The sequence below is a fragment of the Coregonus lavaretus genome (assembly GCF_964263955.1).
Source record: "Coregonus lavaretus genome assembly, chromosome: 40".
Classification (NCBI taxonomy): Eukaryota; Metazoa; Chordata; class Actinopteri; order Salmoniformes; family Salmonidae; genus Coregonus; species Coregonus lavaretus.
The window spans coordinates 2,296,433-2,321,879 of NC_140027.1; the positions used below are offsets into that span (position 1 = coordinate 2,296,433).

At 41.8% G+C, this 25,447-nt stretch overlaps 2 protein-coding genes across 6 annotated transcripts in view; both read left to right on the forward strand.

Annotated features, from left to right (window-relative positions):
- The first annotated feature begins 4,535 nt into the window (after window positions 1-4,535).
- On the forward strand, window positions 4,536-7,263 carry LOC311113524 (homeobox protein MSH-C-like). Its single transcript, XM_084156766.1, has 2 exons — window positions 4,536-5,056; window positions 5,715-7,263. The coding sequence occupies exons 1-2, from the start codon at window positions 4,621-4,623 to the stop codon at window positions 6,128-6,130; spliced, it is 852 nt and encodes a 283-aa protein (XP_084012892.1). The 5' UTR covers window positions 4,536-4,620; the 3' UTR covers window positions 6,131-7,263.
- An 11,541-nt stretch (window positions 7,264-18,804) lies between these two features.
- pnpla6 (patatin-like phospholipase domain containing 6) overlaps window positions 18,805-25,447 on the forward strand; it is a 39,826-nt gene continuing 33,183 nt past the window's right edge. For 4 of the 5 annotated variants that reach the window (XM_084157010.1, XM_084157012.1, XM_084157014.1 and 1 more), the window contains exons 1-4: window positions 18,805-18,871; window positions 23,045-23,142; window positions 24,407-24,460; window positions 24,588-24,675. In XM_084157010.1, coding sequence (XP_084013136.1) covers window positions 23,086-23,142; window positions 24,407-24,460; window positions 24,588-24,675 — 199 coding nt within the window. In that variant the 5' untranslated portion in view covers window positions 18,805-18,871; window positions 23,045-23,085. Of the gene's footprint in view, window positions 18,872-19,109; window positions 19,168-23,044; window positions 23,143-24,406; window positions 24,461-24,587; window positions 24,676-25,447 lie in introns of those variants that run through there. The other variant, XM_084157011.1, reaches the window with a different exon arrangement.

Sequence of the window (25,447 nt, forward strand, 5' to 3'; positions counted from 1 at the left end):
AGTTAAAGGTAGACTCAGTGATATGACCTACACTCTTCTAAAAAAAGGTGCTAAGTAGAACCATACAGGGGTTTTTTTTTCGGTTTGTCCCCATAGGGGAACCCTTTTTGGTGCTGGGTAGAACACTGTGCAGAGGGTTCTATCTAGAACCCTCTATGTAGGGTTCTTCAAAGAACCCCCTGTATACGCTTCTACATAGAACCCTCTATGAAGGGTTCTGCCTAGAACCTTCTATGAAGGGTTCTACCAAGAGCCACTTTATCATTGAAAGGTTCTTCCTAGAACCGTCTAAGAAAGGTTCTACCGAGAACCCTTTTATCTTTGGACGGTTATTCCTAGAACCCTCTATGAACGGTTCCACCGGCCTTATTAGCCTATAAAATTGTATTATTTATGACAATGCATGTATCATAAGGCCTTTCTTTGAGGGCCTAGTTATACCCAAACACAGTGGTGTTGGGAATCTCCTGGTTTACAGGCCACATCAGGCCTGCAAGTCACGTTATGCTGGCTTGCAAAGTGATGTGTAATTCCTATGGGAATCCAGCCAGAGTTAGGATATCCAACAAGTGGAATTGTTAATCACCCGCAACCTGCATTCAGAATGACTGCCAGGGTAGGGAAGATTGAATACTGAGTAGGGGTGTAACGATCCATCTACTACATCGATGTATCGATTTATATTCCTATGATCCAACTACATCGATCTGTGCTCGGCGAGTTGGCCTTTTGGACAACATATATCAATCTAACATCGTTTTAAAATGTAATAAATCGATTGTATCGATACTAGGAAATAACCCATTGGATTTAAGCACGTCAGACTTTATATGGATGTTTTTTCTTAGCACTTTTAATGATAAAGGCTTTAAACATTACTCGATTCAGTCTGCCTATCCGTGACGTCATCGCCCCGCGCCAGCAGCAGCGCAAAGGCGCAAAGACAACAAAACATAGCATGGCGGACGACAGAGGAGAAGCCGACGAGCGAGAAATTATCAAGCCACCATTGCGGTCCTTACAAGAAACAGGAATCTAGGAAACTTCACCTGCACTGTCCAGTATCCAGGTATTTATTTCAGTCACACTGGTTGAATTTTTGGCTAAAAGGTTACTGAATCGATTTCAAGTCACTGAATCGTTTCGGATCGTATCGTTCTAAATGAACCAATATCGTCCTTGAATCGTATCGACAACCACGAATCGTGATACAAATCGAATCGTTGTTAAAACGAATCGTTACACCCCTAATACTGAGACTACCTCAATCATCGAAACTGGAACAACCATCTCAGTAACAGGTGCAATAAATCCAACAGATTGGATGTTTAGAAAACTGTATGTTATTTATCTTTGTGTAGCATAAAATTAATCAACCAATCAATGTACATGCAAAAACACAGATATTACAGTAAAACAAACAATTCTGAAAATCTCCCTGCAATAGAGCATGCTGGAAAATATTATATATGGTTCTATGTAGAACCCTTCTTGCCTTCCAAAGAATCATCAAAGAATCCTTTCTTCCTTAGGATGTTAACGGTTCTAGGTAGAACACTTTGCCTTACAAAGAACCCTTGTGTGAAAGTGAAGTCGTGCATCTCACTCATCGCAATATCTGCTGTGCTGCTCGTGGCAACGTCATTTCGCAGAGTAAACCAATCAATCAATCTTTCCTGTCCTTATGTTGCTTTGAGGAAAAGCCTGATTGCCCACAGAACTATGTCAGTTTGGGAAATTGGCCAAACATGACAGTCATATGGTGTGACATAAGTCATATAAAGTCATAAACCAAATATGACTTATTATGAAGTGACGTGGACCAATTACACTTAATGTGTGACACAAGTTCATTCATATTGTGACTTAAAGATGCACTCTGGGATCTTAAGCACAACAAATTTGTATCATATTGCACTAATTGAATTCGTAACATACCACACGAATTGCAAAAATCGGATGATATCATAACAATTTCTAAATTCGTAACATATCACACGAAATGGATGAGGTAGTACACGATTGGATGACTTAGCACACAGAAAACGGGGACCACTTTTGGTTCGTGAGCACCACTTTCAAAACTAGTGGCTGAAATTACATTACATTTTAGTCATTTAGCAGACGCTCTTATCCAGAGCGACTTACAGTTAGTGAATACATTTTTTTGTTTGTTTATACTGGCCCCCCGTGGGAATCGAACCCACAACCCTGGCGTTGCAAACGCCATGCTCTATCAACTGAGCTACATCCCTGCCAGCCATTCCCTCCCCTAGGCCAATTGTGTGCCGCACATGAGTCTCCCGGTCGCGGCCGGCTGCGACAGAGCCTGGATTTGAACCAGGATCTCTAGTGGCACAGTTAGCACTGCGATGCAGTGCCTTAGACCACTGCGCCACTCGGGAGATAGTTTTAAATTAAACAAAAGTTTGAGAGTGCATCTTTATTAAGGTCACATAAGGTCATAAACCAAATATGACTGGCTGGAAGTCAAGTGATGTGAACCAATCACACGTGCCTCCTCATGAAGAGCCAGATTCAAATAATGAATTATTCACCCTTTAATCCAACTAAGCTGTAAATTGAAGTGTGAAGAGTAACAAAGACAATCCAAAGAGGGCTGAGTGGGTCTCCAGTGTTTTGGAGTGACCATGCACTCTCTCTGTCTCTCTAAGTGTCTTCCTTGCCAGAATATTAACCTAAGAGCGATGGGGCTAAGGCAATTCAATTAACACAAACCCCCCACTTGTGGCCTACTAGGAGGCCATTTTGCACTTTACCAAGTCTTAATTGTGTATTTGATCCTGCTGATGACTGTTGGAAGTCAAGCAGGCTTTCAGTGGGGTCCTGAGATAGGTGGGGTTGGCCATGCCAGGGAGGCCATCTTGGATTATATGATGTTATTTAATGTGGTATCATGTTGGGAGTGCAGAAGGGTGACGGTTTGGGATGATACACGTCATGAAAGATAGTTGACGTCAATGACACTAGGGCGAAGTGATGCTTTTAGTGAAGGAGAATGTCTGAGAGAATCATTATGTTACAAAGCCCCTGAAGGAAATGAGACTAAACTTTAGGAGCTTATTTTGTGGACTGGAGGCACTGCAATCAAAGGCATTAATGTGGAAATAATATGTGGTCACATAAGGCCTATGCTGCCACTCTAAAGTGATACAAAATAATGTTTTGTGATAAGAGACAACTAGGTCATATGAAATCAGGCCAGGACACCACAGATATTCAAAACTGTCAAGTAATTAATTTATTTTTTCTAATATTGAAAGGATTTTTTTAAAGGCAGTAATTGTCACTTTAAAATGTCTGTTTTTTTAACTTTACTTTGTGGAAGGTATTTGATGGCAAATGCCAAATATTCCATATTTGTTATAAGGATGAATTAATAGGCTTTATTTAAAAAATCAAAATCAATATTCATTGCATTGTCTTTTTTTCCTGATCTTTTGTATTTCTGTTTTTATTCCTCATTGTTCATTTGACTATTTTCATTTCAATGTTGCTCGATGTGTATTCTTTCTGTGGAAATATAATCATTTTCAAAAACACTTTAGAAATACTGCCCCTCTTATCACCTGATCATGTTTGTTCTCTTCTTCCAAGAAGTGAAACAGGCTAACCGTCTTTAATGTCCGTGGTTGTGCCTCATTCCTGCAGCTATGCACTGGACTATGAAATATTTCGAGGACAATTGGTTAAGTGGAGTTAACCGTTCCCTTTTCTCCCCGAAGTAGCTTCCTTTTTGATCCCGCAGAGGCTGGCGCCTTCCAAAACACAACTTGTCTGGCTTATTAAATAGTTTGACCTGAAGAAAAAAACGCCTGTTGCTTCTCAACCGAGCCTATTGTAAACTTAAAAAAGTCCATGACGGCCTTTAAATTGGCATAATGCTGTGTGACCAACAGTCATAGCAAATCGATTTATTTCTTCATTATGTCTGTTCATAAATGTTTAGATGACTTTTAATATTCTAATGAGTATCAATTTCTTTGTGTATTTCTGTATTCCCATATTTTTTGTCATGTCTCATATTTTTTTATTTTAGCTTATATAATACTTTAAAAGGATTCCTTCATAACCTTACAAAGCATTTTGACACTGAGCAAACTTTACCCACATTTACTTTTACGCATTCTTCTGCATCTTATCAAAACGTTCTCAGGTGCGAAATTAATTAATTGAAAGGTTCCAATGAGTGCTCAACTAATGGATGTAAATACTCATGAGGCCTCCCCACTGGTTAATTGCGCTAAAATTGGTCTACTTTGTGTTCCGCGGAGACAAAAAAACCTTGAGCTATCAATGCACCAGCTCCGCACGGGGTCTGTATGATTAAAACTTATTGTTGCTTTCAACCGGCCTCTTGATGTCTCTTGGAAGGCAGCGGGCCAATGGGGAAGGAGGAAAGGAGAGCTGGGAACGTCACGAGGCCAAGTTGAGACGATGATTGGACGGCGCGGAGAGGTGAACACTTACTGCGCTTTTATAGACGACCCCATCTAGTGAGTTTAGCTACTGGGCAATATTCTGACAGCGCGAGGACAGCACCGGACACCATACTCTCGCACGCGATCCGATTCCCCTGAGCTGGCCAGGCGGAGGTGTATGGCCCCGTATCCCTTTGAGATGAATCCCGTTGGCCTACCGGGGTCTCCGTCCCACGAGATTAAACTCCACCAGAAAGAAGAGTCGGATATGGAGGGTGAGGAGCTTCAACCCAAAGACATGACAACCGACAAAGGATACAAAATGAAGACGAGCAGTCTTCCATTCAGCGTCGAATCATTGATTTCCAAGAACACAACCTGCAGGAATTACTATTCTTCTCCCTCCTCGGAATCGGGTCTACTTCAACCGAAGCCTGTGACGGCGGCGGTGCAGAGCACCGAACAGTTTTCTCCAAGGACTTTTTACGCAGAGAGGAAAGTTTCCCCGGAAAGTTCGCAGAGCGTGTCGGACTGTCAGAATGAGGACAATCCTGATTTTTGTGAGAAAGACCAGAGCACTTGGTTCCAGACTTCATCTTTCTCGACTCCCCCTCGTAAGTCCCTCCTTCCAGAGTTCTTGGCTGTCAAAGCTTTGGTCAACTAATTAGGCCAACTATTCCCTATTGTTTGTCTATAATAATAATAATAATAATAATAATAATAATAATATAGTAGTAGTAGTAGTAGTAGTAGTCATATTATTAGCAGTAGTATTATTCATAGTTTTTCTATTATTAGTCTATTATTGATGTTGTCCTATTTATTAGATCTTTATTACCTCACATATTAGATCGTTATAAGCCTACTTCACATCTGTTGTCATCACTGTGGTCGTGCCTGTCTATCCAAAAATCAATAGAATTTGCCTCGAAATGTCCCTATAACAGTCTACATATTACAATGTTATTTCAGAGTAGCCTGATAGGTCTAAACGGTGCACCATTAGACAAAGTTCCTGTCTATTCCGAAGTTTGTCATAGGCCTATTTTGGAATTGGGAAATTGGTAGGCCTACCCATTAAAATCCATGGTGCAGGTATAAACCTTATGTCAAAGTCCTTAAATGTGTACGTTGTTTGGTGAGACTAATTATGATGAAAAAAACATGTTTTATTGTCACAGGTGCAGTGAAATGTGTTGTATTAAAGGGTCAGCTGTTCCTTCCGAGTTTTCCATTTAATAACAATACCTTTTCATGTATTTGTCCCTCCAGGAAGCTTAAGTCCACCTCCATGTCCTTTAAGGAAACATAAAAACAACCGAAAACCTCGAACGCCCTTCACTACCTCCCAGCTGCTCGCTCTGGAAAGGAAGTTCCGACAAAAGCAGTACCTCTCCATTGCGGAGCGAGCCGAATTCTCCAACTCCCTCAATTTGACCGAGACCCAGGTCAAAATCTGGTTCCAAAACAGGAGGGCTAAAGCCAAGAGACTTCAGGAGGCCGAGTTGGAAAAGTACAAACTGGCGTCGAAACCCATGCTACCTGCCTTTGCTCTGCCATTCCCCCTGGGAGCGCACATGGGCTCTCCATCTCTCTACGGACATTCTAACGCCTACCCCAGGCACACTTTACCTGTTCCGGGACTCTTCGGTGGACCTGTCACCTATGGAATGTATTATTTGTCTTGACTTAGATTGTGTATTTACATTTGAGAGAAAATTATATGTCATTTATATGTCTTCAAATATGGTTGCAACACTTAACTTTACCCCCTGTCTGAAACATGGATATATTTTTCCAGAAAGCCATCATTTCCCAGAAAGCCCATAGGCCTATATTTGTCTAAGCGACAGAGATCATTTTAAGATATATGTTGTATACGCTCATTAAAGTCAAATAGGTCAATACTTGTGGGACATGTTCTCACGCCTAGATATTCTTAGCCTAATGTTGGCCACATTCGTTTTGGAAAAGGTGATTGCAAGATCATTTTATAACAAAGGCCTATAGGCCTTATTTTGTATATTTCTAATAGCGATTTCTGATAGTTGAGCAATTATCAATGGCCAAGTTGGTAATGCTCGTGAGGCCTTAAAACACAACCCGTTTGCCACTTGCAACTAACAGCGTGTGTGTAATTGATCACTAGACCTATATATTTTTGTATCCATTTCGATTATACACAAAGGGGGGCATTAACATTACATTTATTTAATTTAACAGGCCTAGACAACGTCAATATCATGGTGCGTAAAATATAGCCCTGTGCGCATGCAACGAAAAAGTACTTAAAACAGCCTTATTGAAAGTGCCTTAAAATACCAACTAGGCCTATCTTGAGCTCTCGGAAAGCTTACTTGAACTGTAAAATGTCTGTCATTTGTTTAATTTGTTCAATATTGACGATTTTTCATATTCAATTGTCCGTGCATACAATAATGGAACATTATTAATGTGTACATTTGCCGCATTTCTTTCCAGTTGCAAGCTCTGTACATTTCTTTTCATGGAGTGAAATCTTACTTTAAAAACAAATGTGCATAAACAATTTGTACTTTTTTACTATTAGAGGCCTTAAGACCAATTACAAATGGGATATTTGTATGATATAAAATTGATTTTATTTTCAAGAAATATAAATAAATCATTGTAAATTATAGTGTTCACGTGTCCTGCAACTCTGATGGAAGAACACGCAGGAATATTGGTATTTATAAAATATCTCTGTATCTGTACTGTGTACATACATGGTCTTATTTTAATTCTTCAGTTATATCTGTAAAAACTGAGCTCAGTAAATAAACATTATAATTTAAACTTCTGTTGGAATGCTTTTGTCTCGGTCAATGAACACTGATTACACGTATTACGTCACACGGTGAACATCAAGATTGAAAGGAGAAATTGACTTGACAGGAACCAATGTAGGCCTACATAATCTCCTCATTTTCTCTTATTAGAAATGTAACAACAATTTCTAATTTCAAGGTTCAGTATTTAGCCTCCAACTATTCTGAATAATATTTGTATAATTCGTTCATCTATGACGACTGAAATGGTAAATTGCTGCAACAAAAACTGCAAAAGTGTTCTTGATACTTGCCATGTTTAAACGAACAATATCCTTAGGCTATATATGTTTCTAAAACAATTAAATTGTTGTGCGAATTAGGCCTGCTTTGTCAAGAATAACGGAATTTATAGGCTACCTTCACAAGACTAGACTTGTGCGGCTGTTGTAATATGCCCATCACTACCACTAATAGCCCTACTCCTATGATAATAATTTATTAAAATTATGTTAATAATAATTATAATCATACGCTTTCATAAGATTTTTCCTTGATATATTGTTTTAACTGTGTCTTGTTTCCATTTGTTAAGCTAAACGGTAGTTGGAACGACCAATGACGTTTGGATGCTATGATTTTGTTTTATTAATCTCTGTCATATTAAACACAAAAACAGTAGATTTCAACTAGGATTATTAAATCTATCATGTAATTTCTTAATTGCCCATGAACCGTTTTATCATCCATCACCAAGCTTTTCGTATAGGCCTACTCAACAAGTGATGATGTGTCTTCATTTCTCCCATGGTTGTTTAGGCTACAGTTTTGGAATGATATGGCATTTTTCACCACTAAGTATACTAGGGAGCATTAGGGAAATTGGGAGGAGGTTCAGTATTTTTGAAATATGACAATCTCCAAGAAACCCGTCCTGATTTTGGAGTGGTGCGCTTAGTGCGCAAGGGTCCTCATGTTGGAACCACTTCACACTCCAACACGGTAGTGGGCGATATACACTCATTATTTTGTTTCCAGACCAATGGATGCGCCAAGGAAATAGAAGCACTTCCACAGTTGCGCAGTATGGGTAAACGCCTGGACGTGTGAGGTATTTTTTTAAATTAAAGTATTGTAAATAAAACGTTTTAGTAGCTATGTCATTTGTGGAAATATTAGCTCATGCAACGTGTGCTTGTTCTGCACATGCACGGCATATAATCATTATTGTTACCTTTCCTACACGTAGGCGTTCGTCTGAAATCTCATGTATTTGCATTCCGACCTTGGCTGTAGTATTGGTGCTAACAACTTGCAAGGTTGTCAAACATTTAGTTTGCAGAGTTAGCATAAAAAATGCAGTTACGTTTTACATTAGTGTTTGCAATGAATAAACAGCGTTTTGCTAATCTGCAGAAGAAAAGTACAAGCGTTGGCCTGCTTGCATAATTCAAGACGTGACTAATGTTTCAAGTGTCACCACATTGTTTCTTGACAGCAGTGCTGAAATGGTAGTTGAGCAAACCCAATAGCAATACCCAACTGAATCCATCATGTGTCTTGGCATGACAAGTTTCTCCTGGGTACATTTATTTGAATTCAATCACTTTTTGACAGCATCCCTTGATTTAAACAAAACTTTCCATACATGTTTGTCCATGGAAGAATTGGTCAGAAAGTGACTTTTTGGACCTGAATGCCAAAACATTCAGGAGATTAAGGTGCTCAAAGTTTACTCATTTTGCATACCCCACCATACCATGAGACATCCATGTCTTCACTGGACAAGATAAACGGTTGAGTTTAATATCATTTAAAAGCTTGCAAACAGGGTGGTCAAAATGTTATTTAATAACAATTGACATATTTTAACTTTTAACGTCAATTATCTAAAAACTCATAAACTCTGATATTTTTCATATTTCCATATGTTGTAGCTTAGACCCTACTTTACATCATCTGAGATTTTTGTGTTGTGCCCGCCATCGTTTGAGACACAACATGCTCTTGAATACAGGGTGGGTGTCATTTCAATCATAGAAATATAATTCATAGAATGGACCTATCCCTTTACACCAAGGTTTCCCAAATTAGGTCCCCCTCCCCGGGTGCACGTTTTGGTGCCCTAGCACTACACAGCTGATTAAAATAATCAAACTTGGTGATGAGTAGATTATTTGAATCAGCTGTGTAGTGGTAGTGCAAAAACCAAAACGTGCACACCTTGGGGTCCCCAGGACCGAGTTTGGGAAAGCCTGCTTTAGATCACTGCAATTTAGCTGGTACACCATTGAAATTGAAATTGAATTGAAATGTTAACTTCTAATTACTACCACAAAGATGGCCGCCAGTCCACCCACCGTTGAATGTCAACTTAAATGGTCATGTCTATTCTATGATCTATATTTCTATGATTTCAATAGGTTTCCTATGGAGGAGTGAGAGTATAATTTCAAACAACAGATATTCCCTTTCAAGTCAACATTCTCTGATGTGTGGACATCCAACCATCTTTGTGGTAACATTTGAAAGTTGACATTTAAATTGTATTCCCATTTTAGTACATTTATCAGCCAAAGCATTGACACCCACCCTGTATTCCAGAGCATGTTTTGTCTCAACCGATGGCAGGCACAACACTAAAACCTAAGATGATGTAAAATAGTCTCTAAGCTACAACATATTCAAATATGAATAGGGTCTAAGCTACATCCATTTTTGGATTTTTAAATTAATTATATGTACCCCATTGACTCTTGAAGAATATAACTTATAAATGCCTCATGAGCTTAGTTCAACTGTTGTACCCCATCAGAACCCAAAATATAAGCTTGTTTTACAAAGAAAATGTAAACAAACACTATATAGCCTCAAAACATGGTTAAAACTATAATTTTGATATCATGGAGGGTAAATCCTTGCATCCGTAGCTCTGTCTATGAATTTGAGAGTGATAACATTTCTCCAGCCCCATCCCTCAGGTTTTTACCGAACCAGGGGCGGGGAGGCCGCTTTGTTATTGTTTCTACTGCTGATTGCCGCATTAAAGTTTGACTACCCTGTTTGTAAGCTTTTTAATGATATCAATCTCAACCGTTTATCTTTTCCAGTGATGAAGACATGGATGTCTCATGGTATGGTGGGGTAGGCAAAATAGGTCGATTTGAGCATCTTTATCTCTTGAATGTTTTGGCATTCAGGTCCAAAAAGTCCCTTTCTACATAAATTTATACATACAGTGCATTCGGAAAGTATTCAGACCCCTTCACTTTTTCCACATTTTGTTACGTTACAGCCTTATTCTAAAATTGATTAAATAGTTTCCCCCCCTCATCAATCTACACACAATACCCCATAATGACAAAGCAAAAACAGGTTTTTATAAATTTTTGCAAATATATTACAAATAAAAAACGGAAATATCACATTTACATAAGTATTCAGACCCTTCACTCAGTACTTTGTTGAAGCACCTTTGGCAGCGATTACAACCTCGAATCTTCTTGGGTATGACGCTACAAGCTTGGCACACCTGTATTTGGGGAGTTTCTCCCATTCTCTGCAGATCCTCTCAAGCTCTATCAGGTTGGATGGGGAGCGTCGCTGCACAGCTATTTTCAGGTCTCTCCAGAGATGTTAGATCGGGTTCAAGTCCGGGCTCTGGCTGGGCCACTCAAGGACATTCAGAGACTTGTCCCGAAGCCACTCCTGCGTTGTCTTGGCTGTGTGCTTAGGGTTGTTGTCCTGTTGGAAGGTGAACCTTCACCTCAGTCTGAGGTCTTGAGCGCTCTGGAGCAGGTTTTCATCAAGGATCTCTCTGTACTTTGCTCCGTTCAACTTTCCGAGAGTTCTTTAGGTGCCTTTTGGCAAACTCCAAGCGGGCTGTCGTGCCTTTTACTGAGGAGTGGCTTCCGTCTGGCCTCTCTACCATAAAGGCCTGATTGGTGGAGTGCTGCAGAGATGGTTGTCCTTCTGGAAGGTTCTCCCATCTCCCCAGAGGAACACTGGAGCTCTGTCAGAGTGACCATTGGGTTCTTGGTCACCTCCCTGACCAAGGCCCTTCTCCCCCAATTGCTCAATTTGGCCGTGCGGCCAGCTCTAGGAAGAGTCTTGGTGGTTTCAAACTTCTTCCATTTAAGAATGAAAGAGGCCACTGTGTTCTTGGGGACCTTCAATGCTGATAAAACTTTTTGGTACCCTTCCCCAGATCTGTGCCTCGACACAATCCTATCTCGGAGCTCTACGGACAACTCCTTCGACCTCATGGCTTTGTTTTTGCTCTGACATGCACTGTCAACTGTAGGACCTTATATAGAGGTGTGTGCCTTTCCAAATCATGTTCAATCAATTGAATTTACCACAGGTGGACTCCAATCAAGTAGTAGAAACCTCTCAAGGATGATAAATGGAAACAGGATGCACCTGAACTCAATTTCGAGTCTCATAGCAAAGGGTCTGTATACTTATGTAAAGACGGTATTTCTGTTTTTTATTTTTCATAAATTTGCAAAATTTTCTAAAAACCTGTTTTTGCTTTGTGGTTATGGGTTATTGTGTGTAGATTGATGAGGGGAAAAGTAAAGTTGATCAATTTTAGAATAGGGCTGTAACGTAACAAAATGTGAAAAAGTGAAGGGGTCTGAATACATACCGAATGCACTGTAAATGACACGGACTCTGCCTGTTCATGCCCTCTGATCCTGTATGCGGATGATTCTGCCCTCTTGGTTTCACATTAGAATAAGGAGACTGTTGAAAAGACCCTAAGCAGTGAACTGACCAAAGGCAGTAAGTGGTTATCTGACAACAAACTGTCTCTGCATTTAGTCAAGAGAGAATGTATCTTTTTTGGTTCCAAACACAAAGTGAGAAACTCTTCCAACTTCTCGGTCAAGTGTAATGGTCTAGCAGTGAAGGAAAGATGCTCTGTTACATGCTTGGGATGTGAACTGGACCAACACAGGTGAACTCATGGTTCTGAAGGTCATTGGGAAAGTTTACTCCAGGACAAAGTTCTTGGCAAGAGTAGCCAAGTTCCTGGATATAGAGACGATGAGGACCCTGACAACATCTCTGATCCAGTGCCACTATGACTATACTTGTATCTTATTGTTCAGTGGCATAACAAAAAATCTTAAGTACAAACTTCAAATGGCCCAAAACAGACTAATGAGAATGATACTCAAGCTCAGCACTAGGACACACATTGGTCCTTGTCATTTCAGGAAACTGAACTGGCTTCCAGTTGATCTCTGGGTGGTGCAGATCAAACTGTTGATGGTTTTTAAAGTTATACATGACCTTGCCCCCAGTTACCTGTCTGGTTATTTTAATTTCATCACACAAGAGCCAGTGTTGCCAATATCAGACCTCTGCGCTATAGGAGCATGGCTGGAAAAAGCTATTTCCTTAACACTGGTGCCAAGGAATGGAATGGTGTACCAAACCATACAAAATCCATCCCTACGCTAGGGAGTTTTAAGATAAACGTTAAGAAATGGTTTATGGGCAAAATGCTTTAAAACTGCACAGGCTTAAAGAAAGTATAATTGTTTTCAATGAACGTTACATGGTCATCTATTTCCTCCCTATTGATGAGATGTATTTTGTTTTCATGTATTTTCAACTTTTTGTGTCATCCCCTATGATTTTAATGGCATGATACTGTATCCACATGTGTGGTTGTATTGTGTTTTTAAATGGTCAAATAAATCAAATCAAATGAAAAAATAATAATTCTACAATGGGAAAATATGTATGGAATGTTTCGTTCAAATCAAAAGGGTTGCTGTCAAAAAGTGAAATGGATTTACCCTCCTTTGAAGATTGTGTAATTGAGATTGAGAACATTGAGTTCTAATACTTCTCTGTAATGTCTAATGTGAGTTGAATTTATTAATTCCTTTTAGGATTAAGTGTATCCTCTCTCCTGCCCAACAGATCTACAGGATGGGAGCAGGCCGCCGCGTTGCCCAGAAGGCCATTGACTGGCTGGCATTCGCTGAGAGGGTACCACTCAATCAGAGAGGCATGTTCAATGACCTGAAGACGCATAGCGATGCCATCTCTGCCAAGTCAGTGGCACTCATTTAGCAAATACTTTCAAATACAATCTTTGGCGAAGAATATCAACTCCCACAATGATAAACTTGATACATTATCTAATAGCAATATAAACTCAGCAAAAAAAGAAACATCCTCTCACTGTCAACTGCGTTTATTTTCAGCAAACTTAACATGTGTAAATATTTGTATGAACATAACAAGATTCAACAACTGAGACATAAACTGAACAAGTTCCACAGACATGTGACTACAGAAATTGAATAATGTGTCCCTGAACAAAGGGGGGGGGGTCAAAATCAAAAGTAACAGTCAGTATCTGGTGTGGCCACCAGCTGCATTAAGGACCGCAGTGCATCTCCTCCTCATGGACTGCACCAGATTTGCCCGTTCTTGCTGTGAGATGTTACCCCACTCTTCCACCAAGGCACCTGCAACTTCCCGGACATTTCTGGGGGGGAATGGCCCTAGCCCTCACCCTCCGATCCAACAGGTCCCAGACGTGCTCAGTGGGATTGAAATCCGGGCTCTTCGCTGGCCATGGCAGAACACTGACATTCCTGTCTTGCAGGAAATCACACACAGAACGAGCAGTATGGCTGGTGGCATTTTCATGCTGGAGGGTCATGTTAGGATGAGCCTGCAGGAAGGGTACCACATGAGGGAGGAATGCACAGCGTTGAGATTGCCTGCAATGACAACAAGCTCAGTCCGATGATGCTGTGACACACTGCCCAGACCATGACGGACCCTCCACCTCCAAATCGATCCCGCTCCAGAGGACCGGCCTCGGTGTAACGCTCATTCCTTCGACGATAAACGCGAATCCGACCATCACCCCTGGTGAGACAAAACCGCGACTCATCAGCGAAGAGCACTTTTTGCCAGTCCTGTCTGGTCCAGCGACGGTGGGTTTGTGCCCATAGGCGACGTTGTTGCCGGTGATGTCTGGTGAGGACCTGCCTTTCAACAGGCCTACAAGCCCTCAGTCCAGCCTCTCTCAGCCTATTGCGGACAGATAGATAATCTACAGATCTGGGTACAGTCTTTTATATTCATGATGTGGGAAGCCGCCGCTGGCTGATCCCGCCCTGGCTTACATTCAGGGCGGGATGTAAATGTAGGATGTTTTTTACTCACTTTTTGTCTCTCCCACGACATTATTCCTCTCTCCTACAGCGTCCATCACAATTACATGCACATTGAAATTATGCAAATTAGGTGATGACGTCATTTAGCGACTTCTAGCGACTTTTAGGACAGCCAATAGCTACTTTCCTTACTGAGGAGTTGGCAACACTGGTAGGAGGGCCAAGAGACCAGAGGTGGCAGGACGGAGGGCTCGGGTTGGGGTGTAGGGTTTGAGCATAGCCTGGAGGTAAGGTGGTGCAGTTCCCCTTGCTGCTCCGTAGGCAAGCACCAGGGTCTTGAAGATGATGTGAGCTTCGACTGGAAGCCAGTGGAGTATGCGGAGGAGCGGGGTGTCATAGCAGAATTTAGGAAGGTTGAACACCAGGCGGACTGCGGCATTCTGGATAAATTGCAGGGGTTTGATGGCACAAGCGGGGAACCCAGCCAAAACAGAGTTGCAGTAGTCTAGATGGGAGATGACAAATGCCTGGGTTAGGACCTCAAATAAAATTAAATATAATTGTATTTGTCACATGCGCCAAATACAACAGGTGTAGACCTTACCGTGAAATGCTTACTTACAAGCCCTTAACCAACAATGCAGTTCAAGAAATAGAGTTAGGAAAATATTTACTAAATAAAATAAAGTAAAGAATAAAATAAAAAGTAACACAATAAAATAACAATACCCAGGCTATATACAGGGGGTACCGGTACCGAGTCAATGTGCGGGGTACAGGTTAGTCGAGGTAATTTGTCCATGTAGGTAGGGGTAAAGTGACTATGCATAGATAATAAACAGCGAGTAGCAGCAGTGTAAAACCTGCGCCGCTTCCTCTGTGAGGAAAGGTCGTACTCTACGGATGTTGTAGAGCATGAACTTGCAGGAACGAGTAACTGCTTTGATGTTTGCACTCTGGAAGGGGAACACCGTGGAGTTGTCAACCGTGATGGAGAGGTCTTGAAGCGGGCAGGCCTTTCCCGGGAGGAAGAGCAGGTCAGGTTTGACGAGGTTGAGCTTGAGCTGGTGGGCCGACATCCAAGCTGAGATGCGTGTCGCCACCTGGGTGTCAGAAGGGGAGAAGTCGCAAAGCAATGATAGAAGAGACCATGTGAGGATATGACAGAGCCGAGTGACTTGGTGTACGGAGAAAAGAGGAGAGGGCCTAGCGTTATGGATGTGGCGTTACCCTAATAATAGGGTCTTTAAACCATCACAATAGTGATTGAATCAATCTATCCCTCATTCAATACCAGGGGCGGCCTGTTCAATAGGGCGATATGGGCGACGCACTGCCAAACGGGAAAAGGAAGGGATTTTTTTTCTAATCAATTATATCACAGCAACAGTAGTTATCAGTGTTGTAATCTATACGTCTGATCTGCCACAGTGCCACACTGCCACTAAATGTCGAATCAGGCTAAAGTCGTGCTTCAAATGGCTCCCCCCCTTTTGGGGCGATTTCAGTCAGGTTGAAAATCGCCCAGAAGTCTGTCATAGACTCCCATGTAAAATCTATTTTTTTCAAATTTCAGAGCCTTCAATACAATCTCAATGGGTGTCTGTGGGCTTGCACTTACGCGCTTTCGTCATACGTTACGTAACCATGAACGTAACTGAGAAAAGAGCGGATTGTTTGAAAGAAGTTCCTTTTTGTCGGCGAACAAATGAAGATAAATTGGCAACGAAACAATTAGGACCTCCCAGACCAAATTTAATAATTCAACAGGTTTCTACTAAAGGCGGAAAGTCCTACACCCGAGGATTTTCCAAAAATTGGTACGAACGAAAAAAGACATTGCCACTCACTCAACTGGATGAGGGATACAGGCTAGCTGTCCGCCGCCACAACGATGAGGTTAGTGTTGATAATCACAAGTTTACTGGAGAACTGAGACCAAGTAGAGACTTTGGACAGGGTGGATATGGTATAATAAAGGCAGTTTATTCAGAGGTAAAGATATCTGGAATCGCGTTCACGGACCCGTTCGTCAAACTCTTAGGGAGCTATAAATTAAGCCCCATTACTTACCATATCAGATAAGAGAAATTGCTGCAGCTACATATATTTTACATCCTGGCCCTACAGAGTTCACTATTTGCATCACTTACCAAAATATTACATGTGGTCATATATGCTTGGAAAGTGGAGATGCCATAGAACGTCAAAAAAGTAAACATTGCTGGAGACACATTGCCGTTTTGGAGAAGACATCGCGTTTGCTAGCGAAGAGATTTGTTGTGGCAAATGAACTTGGGCTGGGAATTGCCAGGAACCTCACGATAAGATATATGCATCAGCATTGCGAGTCTCATGATTCTATACGTATTGCGATTCGATACTGTGATTTTATTGCGCACCATATGTCTGTTGCAGAGGGATCAGAAAGCCATGAGAACGAGTTTTGATCAGTCATGGAAATAAAAGTGCTGAAAACAAATTGGCTCCCAATGTGAAAAGATTGAGAACAAGCTATGAAGGAACAATAATGGTGTTTTGGTGCAGGTACAGCCAACTAGCGCTAAAATATTGCGATATTGTCAATACAGTATATCGTAAAGTATCACTATGTAACTCGATTTCTTTCACCCCAATCCCTCAAATTAACGGTAAATAACTGAATTGTTTGCCCCACATTTAGCTAAGATGATTAGCTAGCCAGCTAAAATGTTTTATTTAGTTAGCAGTCGCATCTACAATAGTTTACTGTCAATAACATGTCTCCAAAAATGACGTGGTGTCTCCAATTGTGTTGACATTTTACAATTGCGATGCGCATCCATGAGTATCCACTTTCTGTAGCTCAGCTGGTAGAGCATGGTGCTTGTAACGCCAAGGTAGTGGGTTCGATCCCCGGGACCACCCATACACAAAAATGTATGCACGCATGACTGTAAGTCGCTTTGGATAAAAGCGTCTGCTAAATGGCATATTATTATTATTATTATTATTATTATCTGAAGAGAGCCCCGAAACATTGTGTGCAGACATTTTATGCAATAAATGAAGTAGGTTGAATCTAGTAGTTCTGATCTTCTGATTGGTCCTGATGAGTTGGGCGAGGTCCCCTCCAGGCTACTGTCACTGTTGCATTGGCTCTGAGTCGGGTTCTCTGTCTTCAAATGTTCAGCCTAAGAGAGGGGATTTTTATGTGTGTGTGTGTGTGTGTGTGTTTAACAGTGATGATGTGTGTGTGTGTGTGTGTGTGTGTGTGTGTGTTTAACAGTGATGATGTGTGTGTGTGTGTGTTTGTGTGTGTGTGTGTCCTCAGAGCAAGAACTCGTGAGTTGGAAGAACTGAGAGGCCTATGGCGTGGGTGTTGTCCTTGGCCACCTGCTGACAAGGCTGACAAGATAGGACCCTTTTGTCCATTGTTATTGGATAGGAACAGAACTTATAACCAGCTCCTGACCTAAATAGATCTTAGCACAACATTTTACTCAACATATCATATTCCATATTCACTATAACAAATATATTTACTACGACATTAGCAAGAACCGCCACATCCTCAGCCGGCTAATCCAGTGTGTGAAGTTTTGCGGAGTGTTTGAGTTAGCTTTGCGAGGCAAAGATGAAACTGAGGGCTCCACCAACCCTGGTAAGCCAACACTTTTGAGATCAGTCAATAAATGCTTCTGGTATTGACTTATATGCTGCCCCTGTCTTCATGTTGTTGCTGGACATATCTTTTTTAAAATGTGTGTAGGTCACCTAAATCATCAGAAAAATTGCCCCTCCTGAGAATTTTTTCAGGAGCCGCCACTGTTCAATACTAAATACTGATGTGCACAGAGGAATTAATAATGGAAGGATACCATTATATTTTATAAAGCGCTGCCTTATCTTTCCTAATAATACCTATCTAATATACATCTTGGTAGATGTCTGAAGATAAAAAAATTACACAAAATAATGTTATTTTAATTTATAATGATGGCACCTGTAGAAAGTGGGCAATGTCATGCACTACATACCCAGTTGATCAATATGTATTGCCTTTAGTTTGAAGTCAGGTTCAAGGATCCATCATAAATATTTTATTATCAACTAAAGTGAGTGTTCAGTTACCAAGATTAATTTACTAAAATCATGCACGATAATAAACTTTGTACAATAGTTTTGGTTTATTGTCTCTTGTTACTGGTTAGTGTAATCGTCAGTCATGAATACACCTTGCCAATCACAGGTCTATTTGTAGGGTCTCCTTCTCAACCTTGCAGTGCGATTGGCTACTTCTCTCATATCTAGATAAAAGTAGGCGGGCTATGTTGCAACATTTCATCCCTGGATGCAGATTGGATTAGAGATCCACAATTTCAGATGTTGATTGGCCTGCGCCTCATGTAGAATACAAATAGGAGGAGTTATTTTTTACAGATAATTTTTGCTATATGTGTTATTTGACAGTAGTGTAACAATTGACGAGAAACACGCAGTTCAGGTAAGGACGGTTTTCGTTTTATTCACATTTTAATCACTTAACAGGTCGATAAATATCATGAAATTGCTAGTGAGAGGTCTGTCTAGCTGCATAAATGGACATATGCATGCTTTTTGTGGTAGCGATTGTGTCACCAATGTCCAGATAGCGCTCGAGCTGTGCGGAGCATGTCAATCAATATGCGTTGTCCCTGCTGAGGTCAAAAGACAGCATCTTTGCATTAACCAGATTCTGGTGGCTTTTCTGCATGAGCCGACTTGGTGAAATTCGAAAGCGACTGTATTTGTACATTTGAGGTATTTGCTACGGCTGGTTGGTCTCATCGTAAACAGCGAGCTAACGTTAGCTGTTTTGTGTTGGCATCATCGGTCGTCATATGCCAACGCTAACTAGAGGGGGCCATAGTTAACGGCTAGTTAGCGAGGTGAATGCCTGCTGTTTCAAAGCGCGTGAATTTAGCTAACTACTGTAGCTAGGCTACTGAATGTTGTGGTGTACTAGAGGCACACATTGTAACTGTTAGTTATGTACCTAGCTAACTAGCTACAAAATACAGAGATTACTTCATTGAGTTCACATTTCTAATGGGCTTTCCAGAACAGGCCCTGTACTGCTTAGGTAGATGACAGTGGCTAGACACGAAATTAGCATCATTTCACCAGTTTCAGTACCGCAGGTCCGAACTAGAATGCGGCTACATTAGATTCAAATGAACGAGTCGAGGCACGATCGATTCGATGTGGAGAAAGACAACCCTCTCTTTAACTATCGATTCATCGGACAGGGCCTTAAAAATATCCTGCGTTCTCTGTTTACAAATGGCTCTTTATAGCTAGGGCTACTAAAGGGCTGACCAGATGATTAATGACGACTAGTAATGCAACACCACACGCCAGGGTTGCGAACTATTTTGACATAGAAACCCGAGCTGTCCTACTATTGCCACACTGTCCTGCTACTGTTCACAACTTCACACGACTCATGAACTACTAATTCATGTCACAAAAGCTATAATGTGTTTTTAACCAACACATTTCAAAACGGTAGTATGGTTCAAGCCAAGTGCTAATGGTTAGACTTTTTAGGGCGCAAAGGTCAAGTTGGGCCATATGCTTATGTCTGGTTTCTGTTCTCTATGGCCCTAGTTATTGCACATCATAGAGTGTGGGCTAAGTCACAGAGTTCATGTCCTTTCTGTCATTGCTGTATTGCCCAACTACCATGCCATAGTAACGATGCCATCCTTATTTGCAATAAAACATTTCCAAGCCAAATTAGTAAGCCCAGTAATAAGGTTGTACACTTATCTGAAACGAATCAAAAGGGCAAGACCAATTCATTTGAGCAAGCTAGTAGGCCTAGCCTATGTTCCAGTCCATAGTCCCCACAGTAGTTTGTCTGTTCTCTAGGGTCTGACAGGCTGACACAGTATAAACAACATGCTATAGGTTGATGTTGGTAGTCCCTGGCCCAGAATGTGCAGTGTACGTAAATAAAACAGGCCTGGTTGTGTTATTGCTCCTGGTGTGAGAGGGAGATAAGGAGGAATGAAGGGAGAGAGGAATAGAGGGGGAGAGGGAAAGCGAGAGTTTGTCCATTGCATGCCTGGGCCTAGGAACATCAACACTGGCAGCATTGTTTTATGAGAACAATGGGAATCGCCACCAACCTATATGGAGGCGTTACTGGAGGGTGGGAGAGAGAGAGACAGGCCTACTCTGCTTCTGCTAGAGGAGATTTCTGTAACATTTTACACTTTTCACTAACCATCATCTTATTACTCTGTAATAATTCTGGCACATAACAGCTAGCCTAAGCCTTGTAGTAGTACTGTGCAATGAATGCATTAGAGTTAGTATAGGAAATGCACTGTGACAACACTGTTAACGTTCACTGAAATGGCATGAAGGGACAAGGCAACTCGCTCTTGGGATCATTGGACACTCAGTACTGTATGTTTGCCTGATTGATTTGATTGTCTTTTATCCTTCGAGAGCAAATTCTTTCCACGACCACCACCCATAAGTTACACAAGGCCTAGCACTTCAACTGTGAGTGGGGGGCAGGGAAAATATCACGATGAGCAAATGGAAACTTGTATGTTTTCCTTTCAATATAATAACCCTGGGCCTCCTTGTTGTCTGTACAGCACACACCAACCAGTACTGCTTGGCTGGATGAAATCATGATTAGGCCTAGTTTACCATGGTATTTCATTGAATTGGGAATTTGTGAACATAGGAATCAAATCACATTTTATGTGTCACATGCGCCGAATACAACAGGTGTAGACCTTACAGTGAAATGCTTACTTACAAGCCCTTAACCAACAATGCAGTTTTAAGAAAAATAAGAGTTAAGAAAATATTTACTAAATAAACTAAAGTAAAAAACTAAAGTATCAATAAAATAACAATTACGAGGCTATATACAGGGGTGCCAGTACCGAGTCAATGTGCGGGGTACAGGTTAGTCAAAAAAAAAATGTCTGCAGCATTGAAGGTCCCCAAGAACACAGTGGCCTCCATCATTCTTAAATGGAAGACGTTTGGAACTACCAAGACTCTCCCGAGAGCTGGCCACCCGGCCAAACTGAGCAATCGGGGGAGAAGGGCCTTGGTCAGGGAGGTGACCATGAACCCGATGGTCACTCTGACTGAGCTCCAGAGTTACTCTCTGGAGATGGGAGAACCTTCCAGAAGGACAACCATCTCTGCAGCACTCCACCAATCAGGCCTTTATGGCAGAGTAGCCAGATGGAAGCCACTCCTCAGTAAAAGGCACATGACAGCCCACTTGGAGTTTGCCAAAAGGCACCTAAAGACTCTCAGACCATGAGAAACAAGATTCTCTGGTCTGATGAAACCAAGATTGAACTCTTTGGCCTGAATGCCAAGCGTCACGTCTGGAGGAAACCTGGCAGCTTCCCTACGGTGAAGCATGGTGGTAACAGCATCATGCTGTGGGGATGTTTTTCAGCGGCAGGGACAAGGAGACAGGTCAGGATCGAGGGAAAGATGAACGGAGCAAGGTACAGTGAGATCCTTGATGAAAATCTGCTCCAGAGCGCTCAGGACCTCAGACTGTGACGAAGATTCACCTTCCAACAGGACAACGACCCTAAGCACACAGCCAAGACAATGCAGGAGTGGCTCCGGGACAAGTCTCTGAATGTCCTTGAGTGGCCCAGCCAGAGCCTGGACTTGAACCCGATCGAACATCTCTGGACAGACGCTCCCCATCCAAACTGACAGAGCTTGAGAGGATCTGCAGAGAAGAATGGGAGAAACTCCCCAAATACAGGTGTGCCAAGCTTGTATCGTCATACCCAAGAAGACTCAAGGCTGTAATCGCTGCCTAAGGTGCTTCAACAATGTACCAAGTAAAGGGTCTGAATACTTATGTAAATGTGATATTTCAGTTTATTATTTGTAATACATTTGAAAAAAATTCTAAAAACCTGTAAGCAGGATTCAGGAGGATAGAATTATGGTCAGATTTGCCAAATGGAGGGCGAGGGAGAGCTTTTGTCATCAAGGCAAAGGGTGGCTATTTGAAGAATCTCAAATATAAAATATATTTTGATTTGTTTAACACTTTTTTTGGTTACTACATGATTCCATATGTGTCATTTCATAGTTTTGATGTCTTCACTATTGTTCTACAATGTAGAAAATAGTAAAAATAAAGAAAAACCCTTGAATGAGTAGGTGTTCTAAAATGTTTGACTGGTAGTGTTTGTATTTATAAACAGCAGTACCTCTCAGAAACCTGGATAGGGTTGAACAATTCTGGTGACTTTCCCAAAGTTCCCAGGTTTTCCAGGAATCCTGGTTGGAGTATTCTGAAATTCCTGCTTCCTGATTCAGGGAATTTTCCAACTGGGATTTCTGGAAAATCTGTACTTTTTAGGAAAGTAACCAGAATTTTGCAACCCTATCCAGGTTTCTTTACAAAGAGCAATGAGTCATAAATGCATGCTAAATAGTATTTAGTATGATTCTGTTAGTCATTCCTCTTTGTAAAATCCAGGTTTCTCTTGTGGTTTGGTTTTATCTTCCATGCTACTTGAAAGCAATTAGCATTACTACTGACGTGTGTGTGTGTGCGCGCGTGTGATATGTCAACAGTAGCCTGCATGTCTAATGCCAACATCCTGTTTTGTCTCCTTAGAGGCCGTTGATGGACCAGCCTGGTAAAGAGGCGGGGCTAGAATGGGACAGAGCACCTCGGAACAAGAGGTCGAAGAACATGCAGATGTCCTTCTGGAGGTGAGAACGCACAATCCTGTCCTCTAGCATTTACTCTGGCCCCATTGACCTCACCAACTACTACTGTACCACTCTCATAGAGCGAGTGAGGGAAAGAGGCTACCTAGTCAGTTGCACAACTGTATGAATTCAACTGAAATGTGTCTTCAGCAGAATGTATCCACCATCTGTCAGACCATAGCCTACTTCTCATCAATAACTGCAGCTGAGTTCTTTTTTCTTTTGTCTCTTCTCCTGATCAATAATCACTGACCGCCCTCCCCCTACAGCTCAATCACTGATTGGCTGAGAGCCAGAGTACTAAAAGCCCATTGGCCTTGCCCCATAGTTATACACTATCTGATTGGTCACATGACCAGTGGTCAACTCAGCCATTCCCTTCACTCACACACTCACACACACACTTTGTATTGCAGCAACACTGTAAATAAGCTTATCTCCAAGCTAGGATCTCCACTCCTTCAATGAGTCACATAGGGCCTAGTCTTAATCAGCGAAGCGATTAGAACAGGGAAGGTCTTTTTGGCAGGACATCACTCAAGTTCTACGATAACTCTTGGCTCTCTCTGACTCGTTCCTTCGCTCTCTCTTGTATGCTCTCTCAAGTTTCCTCTCTAGTTTGCTCTGTTTCTTGTTCTCTCGCTCTCTCACTCATTCACTCTCTCTCTCACACACACACACAGCTGGACACAGTACAGAGAGCTGATCACAGCCAAATCAGATTGTGTCATGTCTCAATGGGCTCTATGCTGTTGTTTGGTGCAGCAGCAGTCATTCTTCCTATTATTGGTCTCAGGGCCAGGCTGACATGGGCACAAGGCAACTAAATCAACATGGACAGAAGGCAATTAGGCTTACTGTATTCTAATGATCATCATCAAAAGTATTGTTAGTGAGATCTGTTCTCCCATGTATTTATATGGAGCTTTTTGCGTTAAGCTGGGTAAAGAAGGGAATGACAGAAGGAGGGATGAACAATATAAATAAAACGAGTAGGGTGGGGTGCTGACAGAAGAGGATGTTGTTGATGATAGTTAGGCCAAACTAAACACACTGGAAATCGTCATCCACGCCTGATTCAACCCAGATTACGTCATCATTCCTCCTCCTCTGACATTCCTTTCCCCAGGCATGGCAAATCCCAAGCCCTGAATTCCGTTACACATCAGTTACTTAACTCAGTGACTGGAAAAAGCTCCCTGTGTAAGTAGTATATAGGCTATTTCACATGGTTGTTCACTTCTCTTTTTTTGTCTACCAACAGGAAGGGTTTAACAACATCAAGGCGTTTGTGGAAGAAGAGCTACAGACGAGCATGGTTAGTTTGTATGTTGTGCTGTTGTGGTCTGGTGTGCGGTGTTTCATTCCATGAAGTCGTTATAATTATGCTCTAACTACCGGCTGCACACCTCTCTCTTTCTGTCTCTCTCTCTGTTCCTGTCTAGATGATGGGGATGGTGATTGGTGCGGGCATTGCCATCATCCTCATCGCCATCCTCATCTTCTTCATGCTGCGGAGGATCCAGCTCAGAAGTACGTTTCACATTCTCTCTCCAATTAGTTTTCTCCGATAACTATGAAATGAAATAAATGCTAGTTTCAGTTTCAGTAGCGATTGCCCTTCACTTACACCTATGCACTTTCTAGGGCTGTCCCCAACAACAACAACAACAAATTGGTCGACCAAGAGTTGTCGATAGGTCAATTGTTATTTGTGTATTTTTCCATATACACTATATGGCCGGACACCCCTTCAAATTAGTAGATTCGGCTATTTCAGCCACACCCATTGCTGACAGGTGTATAAAATCCATCACACAGCCATGCAATCTCCGTAGACAAACATTGGCAGTAGAATGGCCCGTACTGAAGAGCTCAGTGACTTTGAACGTGGCACCGTCATAGGATGCCAACTTTCCAACAAGCCCGTTCGTAAAATTTCTGCCCTGCTAGAGCTGCCCCGGTCAACTGTAAGTGGTGTTATTGTGAAGTGGAAACTTCTAGGAGCAACAACGGCTCAGCCGCGAAGTGGTAGGCCACACAAGATCACAGAACGGGACCGCCGAGTGCTGAAGCACATAGCGCGTAAAAATCGTCTGTCCTCTGTTGCGACAATCACTACCGAGTTCCAAACTGCCTCTAGAAGCAACGTCAGCACAATAACTGTTCGTCGGGAGCTTCATGAAATGGTTTTCCATGGCCGAGCAGCTGCACACAAGCCTAAGATCACCATGTGTAATACCAAGCGTCAGCTGGAGTCGTGTAAAGCTCGACACCATTGGACTCTGGAGCAGTGGAAACGCGT

Bases quoted from the DNA above. Each gene is read 5' to 3' on its own strand.
- LOC311113524 (XM_084156766.1), top strand. From the start codon at position 4,621: ATGGCCCCGTATCCCTTTGAGATGAATCCCGTTGGCCTACCGGGGTCT. The intron at 5,057-5,714 runs GTAAGTCCCTCC...TTGTCCCTCCAG, and splicing joins ATCTTTCTCGACTCCCCCTC to GAAGCTTAAGTCCACCTCCA.